This window comes from Lissotriton helveticus, chromosome 9 (genome assembly GCF_964261635.1).
Source record: "Lissotriton helveticus chromosome 9, aLisHel1.1, whole genome shotgun sequence".
Taxonomy (NCBI): domain Eukaryota; kingdom Metazoa; phylum Chordata; class Amphibia; order Caudata; family Salamandridae; genus Lissotriton; species Lissotriton helveticus.
The window spans coordinates 885137108-885158284 of record NC_136070.1 but is presented as its reverse complement, the minus strand read 5'-3'; the positions used below and the strand labels follow the sequence as shown (position 1 = coordinate 885158284).

General features: G+C 44.7%; 1 protein-coding gene across 1 annotated transcript in view; it reads left to right on the top strand.

The window, feature by feature from the left end:
• LOC144781955 (cytochrome P450 2G1-like) overlaps window positions 1–21177 on the top strand; it is a 691701-nt gene that overhangs the window by 293575 nt on the left and 376949 nt on the right. Inside the window, exon 3 of the mRNA XM_078661045.1 lies at window positions 5315–5464. Coding sequence (XP_078517171.1) covers window positions 5315–5464 — 150 coding nt within the window. The remainder of the gene's footprint in view (window positions 1–5314; window positions 5465–21177) is intronic.

Here is a 21177-nt window from a genome sequence, read left to right as displayed (position 1 = left end):
GGGATTTGATATGCAAAGCCCTTGACCGCAAGCTGTACTTTCAGTTTCGTGTGGGAACGTTGCCGATCAATTCCTTTACTGCAAGATGGACAAAGTCTTCTACCTCTAAGTGTCCTTTTTGCTCTGATCAGGTTGAGAGTATTGGCCATATATTTTTTGCGTGCCCAGCATATCGGTTGCCCCGACTAAAATGGCTGCAACCAATTTGTAAAACTTTAAATTGTGTAGAGAATCGCACTGCCCTGTTGAAACTACGCGACATGCGCACTGAAAAATCTGTGATTTGTGTTGCTAAATTTCTGGGGTGGATGTGGCTGATACGTGCAAAGAACGTGTAACCCTGCTTTGATTAACTTGTATTCTTCTTCTTAACTTGTGTTTTTAAATTTTGTATGTCGCCTACGGGCAACCTTTTTTTATATTTGGGGTTCCTTGGAATATGCAAAAATGTTGATATCTTGTAAATATTTTATTTTGTGGTCTTTTATGAATTTTATTCGAAATAAAGACTTATGAACTTGAAAAAAAAAAAAAAAAAAGAAAAGCCCTACTGCTTAAACAATTTTTTAGTGGGTCGGGGCAGCACCCTGCATTATCAAAGTTGGCACAGTCACTCGAGGTGATATAATAATGACCTTTGCCCTCCTGGTATTGCTCCGTGCCCCCAGCACTCGACTTTGAGAATTGCCCAGGTTGAAAGTTTCCATAGTGTCCTTTACTTGGCCGTGACATCACTATGCCAGACAATGTGATGGGCAATGCCCACGCTGTGATTTTAATGTGTCCTGGGGTCCCCTCCCTACTTAGCCATGGTGCCCCCCCCTTTTCCTTTCTAGCGATCTACACAGGCACCGAGTCCAGAGAAAGAGACAGCTAATTACAGCCTAAAGAGCCGAGAGAGTACATTAAAAAAAGCTGATGAGCGCTCCTGGACTGCTGCTGTCAGGGCTCCCTGGAAACAAATCACTCAGCAGGGGAGTGCTTAGGGTGATTTAGATGGAAGAATAGTGTGCCGGAGAATCTGGAAAAGGTTTCAGATTTCTTTCTGCAGCCCCTGTGAACCTCAGACAGGGATAGACACATCGCTGTTTTGTCAGTATTTTTCCGTGTCTATGTATAAATACAGACAAAGGAAAAAATGTTTTCCGTCTGTATTTATGTGTATAAATCCGTTTAAACGGAAAACCGGGAGCCCTAATCATACTGCCTTTAATGCTACGGTATACTACTTAGAATTGTAGAGCGTGCAGATTATTTGTTTGTTCCTCTTTTAAAGGGTGGACCTACTGCTCTATACTCACCAGATTGAACTTTGCCAATGTTTTTTTCTCGAGACTCCTATTCTGTGCATATCCAAAATCTGACAGCATCGATTACTTTTTTTGCCTCTGGATATTTCATCATGTGTTGGATCCCCACATGAGCCTAATGTGGCTTGCCATAGAGTCAGCTAAAATGTTTCCACCTAGTACAAAAAGTCATTTTTAAGCTAAAACACTATGGTGTTAATTTACATAATTATTTTTCAAGTTTATGTAGTGTGAACTAACCAGTAGGTGTCGGAGCGCTTTAAAACAAGAGAGCGTAGCAGGCCTAAATTAGTACTTAAAGATCAAGTTAAGGTTTCTAATGCACTAAACAGTATTCACAATGAAAACCACACTATAGAGTTCCTTAACAAGCATAATATATACACCACAGAAGGAGGCATGCAAGAGGTTAAACAGTGGCGTTGACTAGCAGCACTTTTCAGCAGGAACAAAAACACTGTTACTGAGAAGTGTGGATAATCCCATATTTAAACAACGTGGGTGCAAGCACATACTCTTTCAGACACGCAGTCACACACATCTTGGGGGTCATTAGGATTGCGTTTTTTCCGCATCCTCCGGGCCGGCGGAGGTGTCCGCCGGCCCGGAGGATGCGGAAAAAACGCTGCGGAGCCTTCAAAGACTAGGATGGCCAGATTAGGATGGCTGGGGGGTCAGGAAGACCGTCCGCAGCTTTTCCGCCGCGGTCGCCTTCCGACCGCTGCGGAAAAGCTCTAACATGTCTGGCGGTGTCTATCAGACACCGCCAGGCATATTAGGATGTCTGCATTTTCCGCTGTGGAAAGGCCTACGGACTTTTGTTTGGGGGCCCGTTGCGGGCCCCAAGGGGTGAAAGGGGGGAGGAGGGTGCACATGGGGGTACCTATGGTACCCCCCTGCCTTTGCGTGCACGAAGCGGCAGGCACCGCGTGGTGCCTGCCACTTTGTGCATGCAAATGCACTGCTTTCATTTTTAACATTGCGGCGGTGCTGCTTCAAGCAGCACCCGCCGCAATGTTAAAAATACAGGATGGGACCGCCAGGGTGGCGGTCACATCCTAATTTGCACGGAGGGACCGCCGCTGCCCCTGCGGATGGTCCCTCCTACTCTGGAGTGGTGGACAGATGCAGGTCCGTCCGCCATCCTAATGAGCACCCTAGTTTCTAGTAATTCCACATAATCCCGGGGCCAAGTTTGAGAGGCTCCTGTTATTGTAGGAATGTGACCTTAAAAACATGTAATAGCTTCTTGGTGGTATGGTAATTCCCTTCAGCTTTGTTCATATTGTTGTCCCACGCACCACTAATATTTAATTTCAACTGCAGATATCGGAGGGCAATGTGACACGGGTCTCTTTTCAGTATTGCACACGGTACGCAGCACAGAATTGGGTATTGTATGCACGCTCTCTAATGCTAGGTCTCCTGTTTTACATTTAAAATATTAATACATGTAATCCTTTTCTCCAGCTATTCCATCTAAATTATCCCAATTTCAAATTTAAACGCATAATTCCCCTTTGATGCTCCCAAATGTTGGTATTTATAGTTGTATCACTCGTGGTGGCCTGACGGTGTGCCTGTCCTCGTCTTTTTGGACTACTCGACTGAGCCCTCTCACGGACGATCTATTGCCTGATAAACGTATTTTGGCAACGCACCCCTCGCCAGCACTTACTGCTAGCAAGCTCCACGGTACCCGGGACACAAAAGTCTCAAAAACCTTCTTGGAAGCCGCCATGTTTAACGGGACACAATTTGTGTGCCTATGACCTTCCGCAAAAACATAGAAAAGAGACTACACTTGAAACGGGCGGTAGACATCTTCAAATCTTCTCTAATTATTCAAAGTTTCCACATGGGCAAACATATTTAAATACAAAAAAAACGTTGTTATGGAGGCCATATACAGTATGTCTTATGGAAACGTAAGCAAGACTTGCAAAGCAGCAAAAATATAGTGTAATACTGTGAATTGAATCTCACACGCGTAAACATTCTTGTCATACCATCCATGGCAAAACAAATCTAAGGGATAAAATGGGAGGAGTTCATCGCCTTCAACAAAGGTAAGGAAATAGCATCAAATTTGATATGTTTCTTAGTAAACAACTTCTGTCCCAACGACCTGTGTCATCTCTTCTGGTCTGTCTTTTGTTTCCATCCTACTCGGCGTGTCACATTCTTTCACTGCTTTTCTATGTGGCATAGAGGCACTATTAGTCATGTATAACAAACACATCGATTATTGACAGTTGATGCAATTTAGGGTGTCGGCTGCGATTCGTTCGCGAATCGCGACCCTGAGGTTGGACTATTTTAATTAAATATGGCAGCCGGATTGTCGGTACGTTCGTAGGGGGAGGATGCTTTCAGGAAACTTTTCAAGTTTTACCGGCGCTTAAATCCGGCACCAGACCTTTCTGCATTCACCGACTTCCCACCTAATAGAGGTACTGACAGCAAGGTAAGAACCTGATCATCTGTGCCTAAACATAAACGAGCACAAGCTTGCGCGGCAGCAGGGGGAGGGGGGGACTCAGCGATTCACTTGCGGGAGTGATAATTGCTACGATATGGTGGCGCTCGCTTCCGCAAGTGAATCTCCACACGTGCACGCGCTGCCATTGAAGGCAATGGAACGCGTGCACGGTTGTGGGTAAAAAAGGGGACCGATGGGTAAAGGTCTCTTTTGCCTAATCAGCGCATGTGCGCTGCGTAGGCGAGACCTAATGAATGTGTACTTCTGTAACGAAACTGGAGGTCATGTAAAGCGCTCTGATACCAGACGTCTCGGGTCTAGTTCGCGCTATATAAAACTCCAAGAAGAAAGAAAAATATGTGGATTCTTAATCTGTCTTTGGTAGTTTGGAACAAAAACCATTAAAACAACTCCTGGAGCCAGACTGCATGCATTGAATCAGTAATATATCACTTTTTACACCCGCATTGCAGTGACTAACAATGCAAACGTTTATTTTTTATGCATATGTCCTTCTTGATAATTTACCATTAAGCTTAACTCCTTCCATGCTCATGACGACCCCAGCTCATCATGAGACACAGTGGAGCTGTGCTCATGACGAGCAGGGCTCATCATAACGGCCGCGGCCCGCCCACGCACGATTGATTCCCCACCTGTGCGGGAGAATTAATCAGTGGGCGGGGTTGTGAAGAGCCTAGCTTGTCATGAGCACAGCTCCACTGTGACTCATGACTAGCTGGGCTCGTCACGAGCACCGCGTGCCACGGACCCCCCCGCCCCCCACACCGCGGGGGGATTTTCCCGTAGCAAAGGGGTTAATACCATATTGTGGTTGCCACTGAGGCCCATATTTATCATAGTGGTGCATCAGGTGCAACGGTGAAGCAACACTTAAATCAGATTAATCAAGCCATGCAAGGCCAACTTGCGTGAACATGCATGGCTTGATAAATCTGGAGTAAGGCAAGCAGCACAAATCACTGCATTGTGTTACTCTACCCCAGGAGGCTTTCCATGGGTGGACAATGGGGGATCCCACGCATCCATCCATGAATTCTGAAGCATTCTCAGATTTCCCAATGCTGGTAGACCTGGGAATGTGTCAGAATGCTACACGTCTCTAGGGGAGGTGAAATGAGGGGAAATATCTTTATTTCGCATTGTTTTTTCCTCTTTCCATGTGTGCTGCAGAGTACAGCACACAATAGAGATAAAGGCCTCTCAGCATTGTTTTTGTGAAGGAAGGTGTTCCTCCCTGCACAAAAGCAATGCTGCTTTCAACACAGGGACTCTTGCACCTGCATTGGTGCTAGGCAGTCAAAGTGCACCAGCGCAAGGAATTGACAGGAATGCACCGGATGATGTTAAATACAGTGCATTCCTGCCCTTTACCTTTAATCCAATGCAGTGCGTGCATTTATGCTAAATCAGTAGCTTGTGGTACTCAAGAGTACAAAAAGTGGTTTTGAGATAAAAGTCGTGGAAGCAAATCAATAAATGTTATTTTTATTTACCACAGGGATTGGCGTCCTCAACGGTGAGGCGTGGAAACAGATTCGGCGTTTTTCTGTCATGACCATGAGGAATTATGGCATGGGAAAAAGAAGCATTGAGGGGATCATTCAAGAAGAAGTCAACTTCTTAATGAACGAGATTAGAAAAGCCAAAGGTTTTCTGCATTTTTGTTGTTTACATAACGATGTGTATGTCAGCTGTTTAGAGTTTTGTCATGTGGATTGCATGTATTTCACTCTACTTGATCATTGTGTGGTTTTAATATGTAATAGTCTTTTTACACATGAACCTTGGCTTTAATGAAATATCTGAGTGAACAATATTTCAATACAGTATAACTCGTCCCCATTGAATATCCAGATGAAATTCTGTGACACTAGACTTATGGAATCTCCCAAGTGAACAATGTTTAATTTCTTTGTCCCTGGGCAACCCCCTCCCACAATGAATACTCAAACCAACTTCATTCTATATGGAACATGACCACATACCGTGTAGCAAACACTAGGAGCTTGCCAGCCGACACAGAGGAGCTAATTTATGAGAACCATGCAACACATTTGTTCAGTTCTGGATTACTAAATAGGCAAAGTAGGCACCGGCCTATGGGCCCCACTCATTTTTGGGGCCCCCAAAAACGAATCAAAATAATATTGATTTGATCTTTAAAAGAATTACAATCAAGCTTTCTTGAATATTGTTTACAAAAAATAGAAAAAAATAAATCAACTCGAAGTTTTTTTTTTTTACATTAAAACTCTATAGAGAAAATACTGTATTAATGTAATGTACCCTTTGAGAACTTAAATTACATAAACCAGAGAGATCAGATTCATATAACAGTTTGTCTCTTAAAAGCTCATCTTCTGGCAGTTGTCATTTTATAAAAAATCCCATTAATTGGGTATTAGGAGATAATTTGTGAGCGGGATCCGAAATTTTAACTGCCTAGGGGCCTCCACAGCACTGCATTTGCACCATGTAAAGTGGTACGTGTGTGATGCGTAATGAGGACAAATAGCTTAATTTCTCCTTGTTTTTGCCCTTTCCATAGAAAGAGGAAAATGCTTTGTAGGGTTGTTTTTGTGCAGGAAGGTGTCCTTTCCTGCACAAAAACAATCCTGCCTGTCATGGAGGCATTCTTCCACTTTTGTGCAAAGGTGCCTACGTTGGTGCTAGGCTGCCAAAATGGCACCGGCGTAGGCAGAAAGGGCAGAAATGCACCAAATTGCTTGAAAGCGGTTCATTCCTGCCCTTTCACTTTGGCTTAGGGCAGCAAAGCAAGGTGCCTTGCTGCGCTGCCTGCCTTATGCCAAAATGCCATAAATGAGGCCCCATGTGTACACCAGAACTTCTCCCACCCATATCTTTTCCCTTCTGTTTCAATGGTTTGCCTAATTCACTGCTAAAGCATATCATTTGCACAATCTATCGATCAAAACATTAGGCATCTCCAAAAAATGATTTCTAACCTTTCTATTCTAGATATTTTCACTCCCTTTGCGTTATTTGTATTGTTGTATAAGACCAGCTGTGCTATGTGCATCCATATATTTGCCAAAACATTGGGGGCCCGATGTAGGTAATTCAGATTTACCGACTCTTAAATACTGAATCATACCGAATCGGTATTTAAGAGTCAGTAAATCTGAAGCAGGCAGATGTAGGTAAAAAATTACCGAATCTGTACGAGTCGGTATTTACCGAATCGGTAAATCCCGAATCGCTATTTCTCATTGATTCCTATGGGCCTTGAAGCCCATGGGAATCAATGGGAAATACCGAATCGGTATTTACCGATTAGGTAAATACTGAATCCTGCAAGGGTGCAGGGGGTGTTACTTTGACACCCTCTAGCACCCCAAGTACAGGCATGTGTGCCATGTGGCACACAGACATGCCCTAAGGGCATGTCTGTGTGTCACATGGCACAGGTGTCCATGCACAGATGTGCATGTACACCTGTATTCGGTATTTTACCACCCAATAGGATTGGGTGGTAAAATACCGAATTCTGAAGTCCTGTAGCACTGTAAACAGTGCTACCTACATCTGGAATTTACCGAATCGGTAAAATTACCGATTCGGTAAATTTACCGATTGTGTAAAATATTGGCCCCTACATCTCATTCACCAAATACCGGTCGGTAACGGCCGAATTCTGCCGTTACCGACCGGTATTTGGTGACCTACATCGGGCCCTGGGTCTTTAATTACTTCTTTTAGTGTGTCCATACATCCCCATCATATGCCCCTTCCATTCATAATGATGACCCTGCGCCTTTGCGTAAAGTTTTACTGCATACACAATTCTTCTTCACTAAAAACAACTTGGGAATACATTTAAAAATGCGTTTGTTTCTCGAATATGAATTTACCTTGATTGTATGTTCCTAACTGCATGTGGCATCTGACTTTAGGGTGTTTGGGAATGGGTGCACCGCTCAGGCCATGTCGGCTTTATTGGGGCCAATTTACTTGGACTATTGTGGTGTTGCTATGCTTATCGAGGGGAAGGATGAAGTACCATAAAAAATAACATAAAGAGCTATGCCTACCAATAGCCCCAATACCATTACCCAATAACCAGTCAGTTGGCAGTGAAGAAAGTTCAATTGTTTATTAAACAAAATACTCCACATTAGAGCCTCTCCAATCCTCACCCATCCGGTGCGCAGAGAAGACTGCTGGCTTACAGTCAAAACAGAACATATATACTTTCAGATCAACCTATGAAATCACCGTTAATGGAAAAACACCACTTGGCTCTTGGGACCCGGGGAAGGACCATATATGGCACACATGATTGGTTCAAAGCTCTACTTAGTTATTACTGGGAAGGTCAGGAGGGGTGACTCCCTTTCGTCCTGGTGCCCGGGAGTGTAGGCACGGCGCCTCCAGTAATGCACTTATCACACCCAAAGCCAGATGCGACCTTGAGTCCCTGGACAGAGGGAGAATGGCTTACTTTCAGCTGATCTCTGTAACTCAAAGGAACTGGGACTTGACAACTAGTGAAGAATTACACGTGATCACCATTCGGGCTGACACTAAGGAAAAAGATGGCGTCTGTATGGTTCTCGGCCTACTCTATTAACATGAATACAATCAAAAGAATTCCTACTGGCTAAAGCACATAAAAGTAATGTGAGGCCTGTGGTGTATATAGTAGCACGAAGATATATAGATACATCATGCTAACACAATATATATGTGTCTGATATATCCCATATAAGCGAAATCTAACTTCTATCCCTCAGAACGACCCTTTTAGCATGATGTAGCTAACACAAATGGTTCAATCTTCAAATATCCCTTCATCTATCTGCATCATATCCTGTATTTCTTGTTGCACCAATTGGGCTTTAACTACTGCTGGGGAAGGACCGGCCACAGGAGGTGAGTTTAGTAGCACAGTAATAACAACATGCCGGCCCACATTGTATGCAAAGGCAACAGGTAAATATGATACCGGCTATACCTGCCAGTATCATTAAAATTTTCCATCCCCAGGTGGACAACAGCCCCCACAACCATCCAGAAAGGGACCAGGTACCAGTCTCTACATACACTTCAGACGCCACCCTATGTAGCTTCTGAATGGCCAAATGAACAGAGGGGGCGGAGTCAGGAATATATGCGCAGCAGGAACTGCCGATCCCTCAACATGCATCTCCTTGATCAGCCAAGATGACGTCTAAAACAATTCTGTTCTGAAGCGAAACGAGTCTCGTCGCTTGAAGCTCTACAGTTATATTGGTCAATATACCCGCAGTAGTGTTGATCCCTTTTTCGACTACTCTGGACAAACGCTGTACTTCCTTACTAGTGATGATGGCTCCCCAGATAGGAAATACTCCCTTTACAATGTCAGTGAAATGCTGTTCAGGAGTATCTGTTTGGTCTATGTCAGAGTATCAATCTCTCTTCTATTTTGGAAAAACGTCAGGCTTCGCTTATTTAAACTATGATCCTTGTGATAGTTGGAAGGGGCTATATAAACTGGAGGGTACAAGAAGGACAAGTAACAACTGCCAGCCCATCCTCGGGGGAGCCAAGTATAATCATTTTTTCCACAAACAAAATAGACATTGGGTTGAGTCAACAAGGGCAGGCTACTAAAGGTACGTAACCAATAGGTGTAATTGCATCGACTTTTCCCTACCGAGATGGATCCTGCTCCCTGAACACAAAATGCAGAGGTGCAGGGACGGTATTCGGGAAGGACCTCGATAAACGCCGAGGAGGTGGGGCTTAATATGGTGCCACACGAATAGTACTGCTGAGAAGACCGAATTGACATTTCATGTTTCTGACAATAATCAAGGGATCCTGCAGTAATACAATGACTAAAGAGTCCAAGACTAACCAGACAAGGACGTAAAAGTATTCTCGCAGATTTTCAGTAGATAAAGGAATTGGGACTTATGATTACACTACAAATAGCCTTGAGAAAGCGCGAAGAGGGCGAAACGCGCGTCGGCTGTGGATCATAACGGTTGCAAAATAAAAGCTTGAACTCTCTACATCGTCTGATTTTGTGGAAATGGCTTCTGACTAAGGATATGGACTGAATGTCAAATGCTATAATAGCGAAAGGATCAAAGTGACTATTGTGGAGGTGCACGGGTATTTTCTCAATTCTGTGTTAACCTACAGCCCGAATTGAGGTTGGGGCAGTGGGTGACTGTTTGATGTTCGTGGTGGATGTGCATCCAATGCCAAAGTAGCACTCCGTACTGTTCATGGTGTGTATAATTGAATTGACTTTGACTAATGAGAACTCATGTTGATGTGCGAGTCAAAATAGCAAATCCACTGTTCTTTCGTATTGTGACAAAATGCAGAGGTACTGTTTAATATAGGTACTGGAATAGCCCTATCCTCGGTAACATTTCTTTCTTTAAACTGTTGGAAATACTGGGTGAAATTGAACTCTGCAAAGTCTAGGGTTTCAGTCTTTAACCAGGTGATGTTTTCGTGCTCAGTATACATATCCATACATGCACCTGGATCTAAGGATCCCTCCCCGTCATTTCCTTTTGAGTCAAATCCTTGGTGTATTTCTATATATGCCAAAATCATCTCATAATCTTTCTCTGAGTATCTTTGAATATCTACCGTATAATGCATATGCATCATGGAGAGTAATTTGAAACAAGCTTCACAGCTTCCTAAACAAGATAGGGGCAGATATATAAATAGATTGTGCTTATGCAGAACAGAGGGTAGAAGGCCACAAACTCAACAATTTGTAGTATTAGTAGCGCTATGCGCTTGGTGAAGCATTTCAACAAATACATTTTTCATATAAGTCTGTTGATGCCTTTCCTTATGTGGGGCTAAAGTATAAAATACATGTTCTAGAGGCGGGGCAGTAGTACCTAAGACGGTATGCATAAGGTGGCGAAATTCTAAATATATAAACACACTCATTAATATGATTAACAAGGTCGCTATAGCGACCACAAATGCAATTTTAACATGTTGTGTCCAGCTAGAAAAGACAGGCATATTTACAGAGTAATAGCGTGGTGCAAAAGGACGCTCCTCTCTGGGAACAAAACGGGCAAAGGGGTACATGCTAGCTAAAAGTCCAAAAAATAAACTCGGGCAAAACTCGGGCGATGCGGTCCAACCTGCCAGAGGGTACTTCTTTCCTGTGTCCGCCTAGAGCCTCACAGGCAGGCTCCTATCGCTCATCATAAAAAGAAAAAAAAACTTCTCACGTTGGAGTTATGTTCTCACACAACCCTTGAAGAAACACAATGTGGGCCCCTTTTAACAAAGAATTCAGTCTTTCTTTCTGAATGGAGCAAACAAATGTTCAAGGCTCCCAGCGTGTTCAGTCCAGTGTCTCGCTCAGTACCCCAGAAGTGTATCTCACAAACCCTATTACTCAAGTCTCTACCTATCTCCTGTCATCTTCACCTGGGGTACCGTTTCGTTTTCTGGGCCACAGATTGTATCGAACATGGCCAGGCATTTTCTGATCAGGGAACAAAACAGAGGAGGATGGATCCATTGCAACAGGAATATCACGAATCTCTCTTTCAACTACAGGGGCCACAGAATCCGGGGCAATCACTTGTGCAGATGACAAAACCCCTTTCGGGCCCGGAGCTCCTTCCCCTTGCCCTGCTCCAACTTCCAGGGCATCAGAAAAAGGGACAAAACGAGGGGCCCGTTCACTCTCTTGGGTCAACATTCCTCCCTCATTTTGCTGATCATAAGGAAGCGGCAGGGGCAGCTTTTTAACATGAGAAACATGTATCCAATGTCTCTTTCCATTCACCTTCACCGCTGTCTGATTGGCCAGTAAGATCTGAAGAGGCTTGGACCAACGAGGGTCCAGACTGGATTTCCGCTGATAGTTGCGGACCAAGACCCACTGCCCTGGCTCCAAACGATGTCCGGGACCCTCCGGCAGGGGCTGCAACACTGCGGAAACCTGTTGATGAATGAAATGAAGATCCTTAGTCAAGGCATACAAATAATCTGTCATGATAGGATATTCAATATCACGAAACGCTCTGGGTGTCGGGACACCCCAGACATTGGCAGGATGCCCAAAGATCACCTCATAAGGAGATAGGCCAGATCGAGAATGTGGGGTAACTCGTATTGACATCAGTGCTAATAGTAAGGCATCTGGCCAGCTTAACCTAATACTTTCTTGAATCTTCGCCTGTTTGAGTTTCAGTATTCCATTTTACTTCTCAACTAAACCAGCAGACTGAGGGTGTCGAGCCTCATGGAATTTCTGCTTAATTTGCAATCCATTACAAACATGACCGATAAGATCTGCATTAAAGTGCCCCCCGTTATCACTCCAGATCACCTGAGGCAATCCGTAGCATGGGAAGTTTTCCTTTATCAGAGCCTTTGCTGTTACCAGAGCAGTGTTTTCTTTAGTTGGGTAAGCCTCTACCCATTTACTGAAAGCGCACACCACAACCAGGACATACTTCAAGTTGTCCACACGCTCGAGCTGGATGTAATCCATTTTAAGCACTTCAAAAGACAAAGATAGTGGTGCAGAACAGGTTCCCTGCCTCCAGGATTATGCTGCAAACAAACCATGCAATATTGAACCAAATGAGCAGAAGTTCTTGGGATGTTAGGGTTATTCCATACAGGGTCTAAAAGGGCACAAATACCTTTTGCCCCAATATGTGCTGAACCATGCGCCATAGTCACTACAGCATTCACTAATGCATTGGGCAACAACCATCTCTGTTTCTCAGTTAAATCAATCCAGCAATCGTTTGCATCTAATCTCCCCACTTCCTTTTCCCAGTGAGCCAGTTCAGCTGGAGTAGCTTCTTTCTGTATCTCTCGGACACTCTCCATAGTGTTTTCAAACATTTCCATTTCCACCACCCACCTAGCGGAAGTAGTCACGAACATTGAGGACATTTTAGATTTGGCAGTTTCTTTGGCTATCTGATCGGCAAAAGCATTACCCTCACCTACTGCATCCACCACTGTCTTATGTGCACTGCATTTCATTACAGCCACCTGTTCTGGTAATGTTAGCGCAGTCAGTAATCATAGTATCAAAGGACAAAGGGCCAGATGTAGGTCGGTCGGTAACGGCCGAAAATCATTATTTTCGGCCGTTACCGACCGGTATTTCAGAAATGGTATGTAGGGGCATTATTTTACAGAATCGGTAAATTTACCGATTCAGTAAATTTACCGATTCTGTAAAATACCGAATCGGTATTTTTACCGATTCGGTAAATCTGAGATGTAGGTGGGACTCTTCTGAGTCCCACAAGCCTTACCGAATCGGTATTTTACCATCAAATCCAATTTGATGGTAAAATACCGATTCCGGTGTGCATGCACATGTGTGCATGCACACCTATGCCATATGACAGGCAGACCTGCCCTTAGGGCATGTATGCCTGCCACATGGCACCCGAGCCTGTTTTGGGGGTGCCAGAGGGTGTCAAAGTGACACCCCCTGCACCCTTGTGCAAATCGATATTTACCGATTCGGTAAATACCGAATCAGTAATGCCCATTCATTCCTATGGGCTTCAAAGCCCATAGGAATGAATGAGCATTACCGATTCGGTATTTACCGAATCGGTAAATACTGAATTCTTCAGAATCGGTATTCCAGCACATCTGGAATACCTACATATCAACCCCTTAGATTTACCGATTTTTAATTACCGAATCGGTAAGATTCGGTAATTAAAAATCGGTAAATCTCTTTTACCTACATCTGGGCCCATGTTGTATTCTCTGAACATGGGAAGTGAGAAAACCCCTTTCTGCCCACAGTCGGCCAAAACTATGAACCACGCCAAAGGCGTATTGGCTATCTGTGTAAATATTTACTCTCAATCCTTCGCTCAACTCACAGGCAGGAAGTAATGCCACTAACTCAGCTGCCTGTGCTGACTGATAGGGTACTCAAGAAGCCTCAACTACATTGTGAAGAGTCGTAATCGCATATGCAGCTGTCGTCGTGCCATCTGGTAACTTGAAACAAGAGCCATCCACATACAATTAACCTTGAGGGTCAGATAGAGGAATGTCTGTGAGATCTACCTGTCCCTTTGCCTCTTCCTCTGTCCGAAATATACAATCATGTACATCATTGTCTGTCTCGTCCGAAGGGAGGGGTAGTGACGTGGCAGGATTCAGAGTGGCACACTGTTTAATTGTAATATGAGGAGCAAACAAAGTCAATTCGTATCCAGTAAAACGCGCACTGGTAAGGTGCTGAGACTTCTTTTTATTCAATAATGTGTCCACAGCGTGCGGTACCATCACTGTGAGATCAGTATTCAGAACGAACCATTCCGACTTTCGAATGGCCACCGCTACCGCAGCAGTTGCCCTTAAACAGCTAGGAAGTGCTCTGGCAACATTATCCAACGCCGCAGAAAAATAAGCACAAGGTCTCTGCTTACCACCAAATCCTTGTGTTAACACAGAAAGCGAGCAACCGTCCACCTCATGTACATACATAGAGCACATAAGGTTTTCGGTAGTCAGGAGTACCCAAGTCGGGTGCAGAGCAAAGCGCAGATTTCAAAGAATCAAAAGCTTTCTGACACTCATCAGTCCAAGGCAGGGGTTCATGCACATCTTTAGTAGTTAGGTACAGGAGAGGTTTAGAGAGAATAGAGAAATTAGGAATCCATTGGCGACAGTAAGAAGTTATGCCAAGAAATGCATGAACATCACGCTGAGTACGAGGTACAGACATATTAGAAATGGTAGTCACACGCTCAGGTGTTAGTCTCCTCCCCTCTTTCAACAGTAGATGAACAAGGTAAGTCACCTCCTGTCGACAATATTGGAATTTGGAAAGGGATACCTTATTACCATGAGCCGCGAAATGAGCCAATAAGCGAACAGTGGCCTCTTAACAACCTTCTTCAGTATCAGATGCCACCAACAGATCATCAACATACTGCAAGAGCACATTACCAGGGGGCAGGGTCAAATCATCCAATAATGCTTTCAGAGCTTGACTATAGATACTAGGACTCTCGGTGTACCCCTGGGGAGCGCGACAAAACCGGTAGCTGCGACCAGATAAGGAGAAGCCGAAAATTTGACGGCTATCAGGGTGAATCGGAATGCTAAAGAAAGCATTCTTCAAATCAATAACAGAAAAATACTTAGCAGTGGGTGGAATCATTGTGAGAATAATAGTGATGTCAGAAACCACAGGGTATTGTGGTACCACTATTTTATTAATTTACCGCAGGTCAATCACGAAGCGGTATGTATCAACATGGTCAGGATCGCTTCCAACAGGGACCTTCTTCAAAATCGGTAAAATGGGACTGTTGCATACATTAGCTGCCGTTTCTTCCACCACGCCTTTGTCGATCAAATCTTGTATGATGGAGAGTAAAGCTTTCGCACCTGCAGTTGAAATTTTGTATTGAGGTATACGTGGTAGACGAACAATACGATTCAGAGTAATAGAAACAGGTGGAATCTTTAACAATCCCACATCAGCGTCTCCGGGGGCCCATAGCGTCACTGGGATAGTAGCAAGCTCAGGAGGGAGGGGTTTATTTTTGGGAAACACTGCTAAATAGGTTTACCAGGGGATTGTATAGTCACATAAACACCATCGGGAGAACAATGAATCTTTGCATGCAACTTTTTTAACAAATCCAGCCTTAATAAATTCTCCTTGCAATGCGACGTCAACAAAAACGGAGAGTCCACTGTGACTGGACCTACAGAAAACGAATAGGTTTAGAGATGGGGCTCACCACCGGAATTCCAGAAAATCCCACCGAAACATTATTCTGCCCGGACAGAGCAGCCTCTGGGACCAGTGAATGAGAAATAGAACTATTCATCACACCTGTATCAACTAGGAAGTTTTCAAATGTCCCCATCAACCGCCCTCGCACATAAGGACCTTGCTGATCAACGGGTACTGTCACCTGGCCCTCACTCTGTCCTTGGCTGTCTTATGTATAAGCATAACCTTCGGTCCCATCAAACACACAGTCTTCATTATAGTACTGCCTACCTTTCGGATTATCAAAATATTTCTTATCAGATTCACCGTGCGTTGCCTCCTCTCTTCGCATATCACTGCGATCCACGCCACCTCAACCTCTTCCTCTCCCTCTTACTGCCCCATTCAGAGCCAACAACAGTGAACACTGAGATCACCAATGCCCTTTATTTATTTTATTTTAAAAGTTTTATATAGCGCTGGCTAGACCCGGAGGTATCAGAGCGCTTTCCATGAGCTTCAGATCATAGTTACAGGTTACATCGTTACAAAGGTTACATAGTTCTTAGAGCATGGCAACATAGTTACTTGTAAGGTTGAGATGAACACTAATTACAAATACGTAAGGGGAAAAGAAGGCAAGGTGAGATATTCAGGGGGGGTTGGAGTAGGGGAAATAGACAGATAATGAAGGTGGGAAAGAGGAAGGGAGGGAAGGGTGAGAGTCACAGCATGGTGAGAAGAGGGGAAGGGTGACGGGGACACAAACCGGTAGACGAGTCAAGGCAACGTCCAAAGTCCAGTAAGCTGTGATCCCAGGGGAAGTGATATCCCTTTCCAATCTCTATTGCAAGATGCTCCCTTTATGCAGTGGACTCTCTCAGAGAGGTCTCTGAGACTCCAAGGTCTACATAATGGATCCTTCCCCAAAAAGGGGAGAGGGAGTGCTTTGGCAAGGGGTGCCATACCATACCTCAAGTGTGAGTGGCTCCCTTGGCGCAGTGGACTCAGCATGTTCGCTGAGATTCCAGAGTATAAATATTGGATCTTTCCCCAACAAGGGGAGAAGGAGTGCTTAGTCAAAGGGCACAAAGGACAGGGGATAGGCAGAGTAGCAGGCAAGGGGAGAGATTCAGGGGAGAAAGGATAGGACCTAGAGAAAAGACAATAAGGAGAGACGAAAAGAAGTCTGCCTAACGACCGACTGGGTAGGTGACGACCAAGGAGGGAGTCCAAGGCCCATCTCCCTTATAGCTAAACCAAGTGCTCCATCGGGCATCAGACAAAATAATTCAGTCTCAAAACATTGAGAGAGAAGGGAGGGAGAGACATAAATAGAGGGAGGGTGCGGTAGGAGACAATAGGAGAGACGACAGGAAGTGCAACAATGTGGTTCAACAATATACTAGAAGAGAATCAACAAATAATCATTAAATAAGACAATCAGCAATACAATTAGGGAGGAGTGAAAGGCGAGAGAAAGTAGTGGGGGGTAGGGGGCGAGAGGGAGTGAGGATAAGGGAAGAAACAACCATAGAGACAAAAGGAAGTCTGTCTAAGGTTCACAGAAAAACAGGGTGGGGAACAAAGGGCTAGGGCATGTGAGGGCTGAGAACAGAGGACAGAAGCTGGAAGGAGTAGGAGCGGAGAGGGGGAAGGTTGCACGAGGTGCATAAGGTGTGAACAGAGGCACATATCTCCTGCCTGGCGCTGTATTGTTGGGACCATGTTTAGATAGAGAAAGGTCCTGGGTGGGAGAAGGGAAATTGGGAGGAGGCGTATTGGGCAAAGAAAGAGAGGTAAATCAGATAGTCACGTGAGAAGTCAAGGGAGGGCAGTGAGTTGAAGCTGTGGAGGGAGAGACGTGGACAGGGAGGAGTAGAAGGACACGGTGTTGGGAAAGGGTAAGGGGAGGATTCGGCAGAGGAGAAGAAAAAAGAGAGGGAATGTGGTCACAAGATGATATGAGAGAAAGAGGCCAGAGACATGAGAATATGAGTCATGTAGGTAGGTACGAAGGAAGCGGTAGTCAGACGGAGTTAGGAGGTAGTGGGAGAGACAGTAGTTGGGAGGTAGATGGCAAAATTTATCGGACGTGCGTTAGATTTTGTCAAACAAATTTGTAGGGCCTGCTGTAGACAATCAGCAATACTGCTTTACATAATTGCTTGTGAACAAAGTAAAAAAACATAAACCTAAGCAAAAAGAGAGAATAAAATTCCAAATCAATATGTGAAGCATGGACCAGGGATCTCAAGGTGAAATAAACAGAGGTACTAGATGGTAAACAACAAAAGGACAAGGTAAATAATATAATCAAGTAGGAAACAGGGTAGTCGGGATAGCAAAGGCAAAGAAGACTAGGCAATAGTAGCAGAAGATAAAGGGGGGGGGGTGATTGACACAGTCCACGAAGCAAACAATTACAGCACAGCTACGCTTGGAGGGAGTTATAATAAAGCAATGCTGAAATAACCCTAACAGAGCAAACAATCAATCTCCGCAAAGCTATAGAAGGAGAGGATCGCTAGGTTCAGGATAAAAAAAATATCGGGTCATCAGTCAGCACAGAATTTCAAGGTGGGAGCATTGTTTAAAAACAGGCCACAAGGTGGAGCTCCAGGTTAAGGAAGGGAGCAGTTTAAAGGCGCATTGGTTTATTCCAAAAGCAACAGCTGGTCCTCCGCCTCGTCCGGTTCCTGCCCCTCTCAGAACAAACCCTCTACCGCCCCTTCTCTGCCTCGTCCCCGGATGACTTGCTGTAACAACACTTGTGTTTTAAGATCCTTTGCTTTCTTTTCTGTCTTATCCTTACTCTCATTTTCCCGGTGTTCGTAATACTGAGCCATACTCAGTATAATCTAAGGTGTAGAAGTTTTCCAAGTACTTTTAGCGGCTTGTAGCCGCGCTGAGACTTCAGGTAACAGATTTGTCACAAACCGATTAACAAATAATTGTATACCACCCTCCACTGACAACTCTTGCCCACTAAAATCAATGAATACGCCCTCAAATCTAGTGAAGAAATCCGAAACACTTTTGTCGTTCTTCTGCTTGCACGCTGTCAACTTGTCCCAATCTACTTTACGGGGTGGAATTAACGAATGCATATAGGTAATAATCCGACCCGGTAAAGCCAATAGTTTGGTTTTCGCTTTATCACCAGGTTTGCGGTCCTTGTCCCAATCTTTAATCTGATCCCAAGTTCCGCCCAACTCTTTAGTCCCTGTTGATCAACATCAACAGGGACTAAAGAGCCAAAAAATAGCTCTATGTCAACTAGGGTCATAACAGCCAATGAGGCAGCCTCTGTAAGTTCCTTATAATAAGCCGTAGGATTTTTACGGGGGTCAGTGCGCTGCGATTTTAGTGAAAGGACTTCACTCCTTTTCCAAGGAGTATAAACCCATTGCTCTTGAAATCACGCTTCCACACCGGGTCTAGTCACTATGGGCTAGATGTAGGTGGCTAAATACCGGTCGATAACGGTGAAATTCGGTAAATTTCACCATTACGACCGGTATTTAGCCATGTGCGATGTAGGTATTACCGATTGGCATCGGTAATAAGGAAACAGTAAAAAAAAGGAAAAACAGTTAACGATTCCTTATTTGCCGATTCGGAGAATAAAAAATACCGAATCGGAAAACAAATACCGAATCCAAAAAAAAATACCAAATCGGAAATAAGGAATTGGTAAAAAGTGGGCAATGTGATGTACCAAATACTGAATTTGTCAAAAATCGGTAATTAAGAATTGGTATTTAGCACTAAGTGAAAGCAGGTGGTAATCAGGTGCACTGCATAAAAACAGCCCCAAATTGCATCAGTGTGAACACAATGGCAGCCCTGTACGTGATAGCAAGGCGGCTACGTTTGCGTGCAGCAGGACTGAGGTTCTGGAGACGGGAGGAGCGCGTGTACAGAGTGCGAATAACACTGTTCCAACTGACTGAGGCTGAAATCCATGAGCGCTACAGGCTACACCCAAACACCATCTTGGACCTCATACGGGACCTGCACCCACTCCTGGAGCACCAGACACCAAGGGCTCACGCAATACCAACTCATGTATAGGTACTCTGTTGCCTGCACCTCCTGACATCTGGCAGTTACCAAGGGGTAATAGCTGTGGCAGATGGAGTTTCACAAAGTTGCCTGTCGCGTTTCTTCCGCAAATTCCTGGATGCCATGTTGCAAAGAATGGCACACTACATCAAATTCCCCAACACACAGGCAGAACTGCTGAAGACCAAGTTGGACTTTTATCAGAAGGCCCACTTCCCACACGTCATAGGTTCCATTGATGGGACACATATACCAATTTGCCCCCCTGCTACGACTGAGTATATCTACCGCAATCACAAGTCCACACATTCCATCAGTGTACAGGTTATATATGATGCGAAGAACATAATCACCAACATAGTTGCAAAGTTTCCAGGGAGCACCCACGATTCATACATATTCAGGAACAGTGGGATATATACCCAGCTCCTTGCAGGAAAATTTGGTGAAGGCTACCTGCTACGTAAGTACATGTGACACCCCCTGAATTACACAACTGTTGATGAGATTGTACGCTGTGTAATACTTACTTACATCTCACACACAGGTGACAGTGCCTATGCAGTGCGCTCTTCCATCCTGACTCCGTACCTGCACCCATCCACCCCAAGTGAAAGGAGATACAATGTTGCACATAGTTCGACCCGCACTGTGGTTGAGCGAACATTTGGACTCCTCAAAAGACGGTTCCGCTGCCTGCACAAAAGTGGAGGTGCACGGCAGTACCTGCCCCTGGTGTGTTGCAAAATCATAGCTGTATGTGCCGTGCTGCATAACCTTGCCACTAAGAAGGGTACACCTGTTGAAATGTGTGATTCTGAAGAGAGGATGAGGATGAGGAAGGTACACAGCACAGCGCAGCAGGCGGCGCACCTGCAGCAGATGGTAGACAGAGACAGTCAGAGATCACAAATTATTATTTTTAAGTAAGTAATGAGACAAAGCCAGGTAATGCATTTATGTCAGTGTGTTTAATAGACCTTACATCAAGCAAATTATCAGCACACCATGACACCAGCTATGTGTTCAAAAGGGTTACTTCACCCACTACAGATCTGAATTGTATCTCCTGCGCCCCCGCACACCAGTGCCGCATCCTGCTTGCACATTGTCCTCAGCAGCACTGTGTCCTGCAGCAGAGCCATGCCTCACACTGCACCTCCTATTCTCTAGCAAGGGGGGGTTCAGTGCTAAGACTGCTTGCCTCCTCACTTTCCTCAACGTCCCCGGAACCGGTGGCAGCAATCTGGTTGGTCTGCATGATTTCCACGACACTGGTGACTGTGACCAGGCCCTGGGTAACCTCATGACTGCACTTGGCCATCTCCATTTGCATGGCCACAGATATTCGACTCAGCACGTGGGTGGCATTACACAGTCTGTTCACAGACTTCGTGAAGCCTGCAATCACCTGCCTGTCTCTCCGCCTTGCAGCGCGCTCCCCCTCCATTCTGTCACTTAATTCGTTCACTGCTTCAGATACCTCCTTCAGTCCCTCTGCCATTGTATTGTTGAGGCAGTATATGGCCTCCTTCATTTCATCCACCTTCCGGTTGTTTGCCACC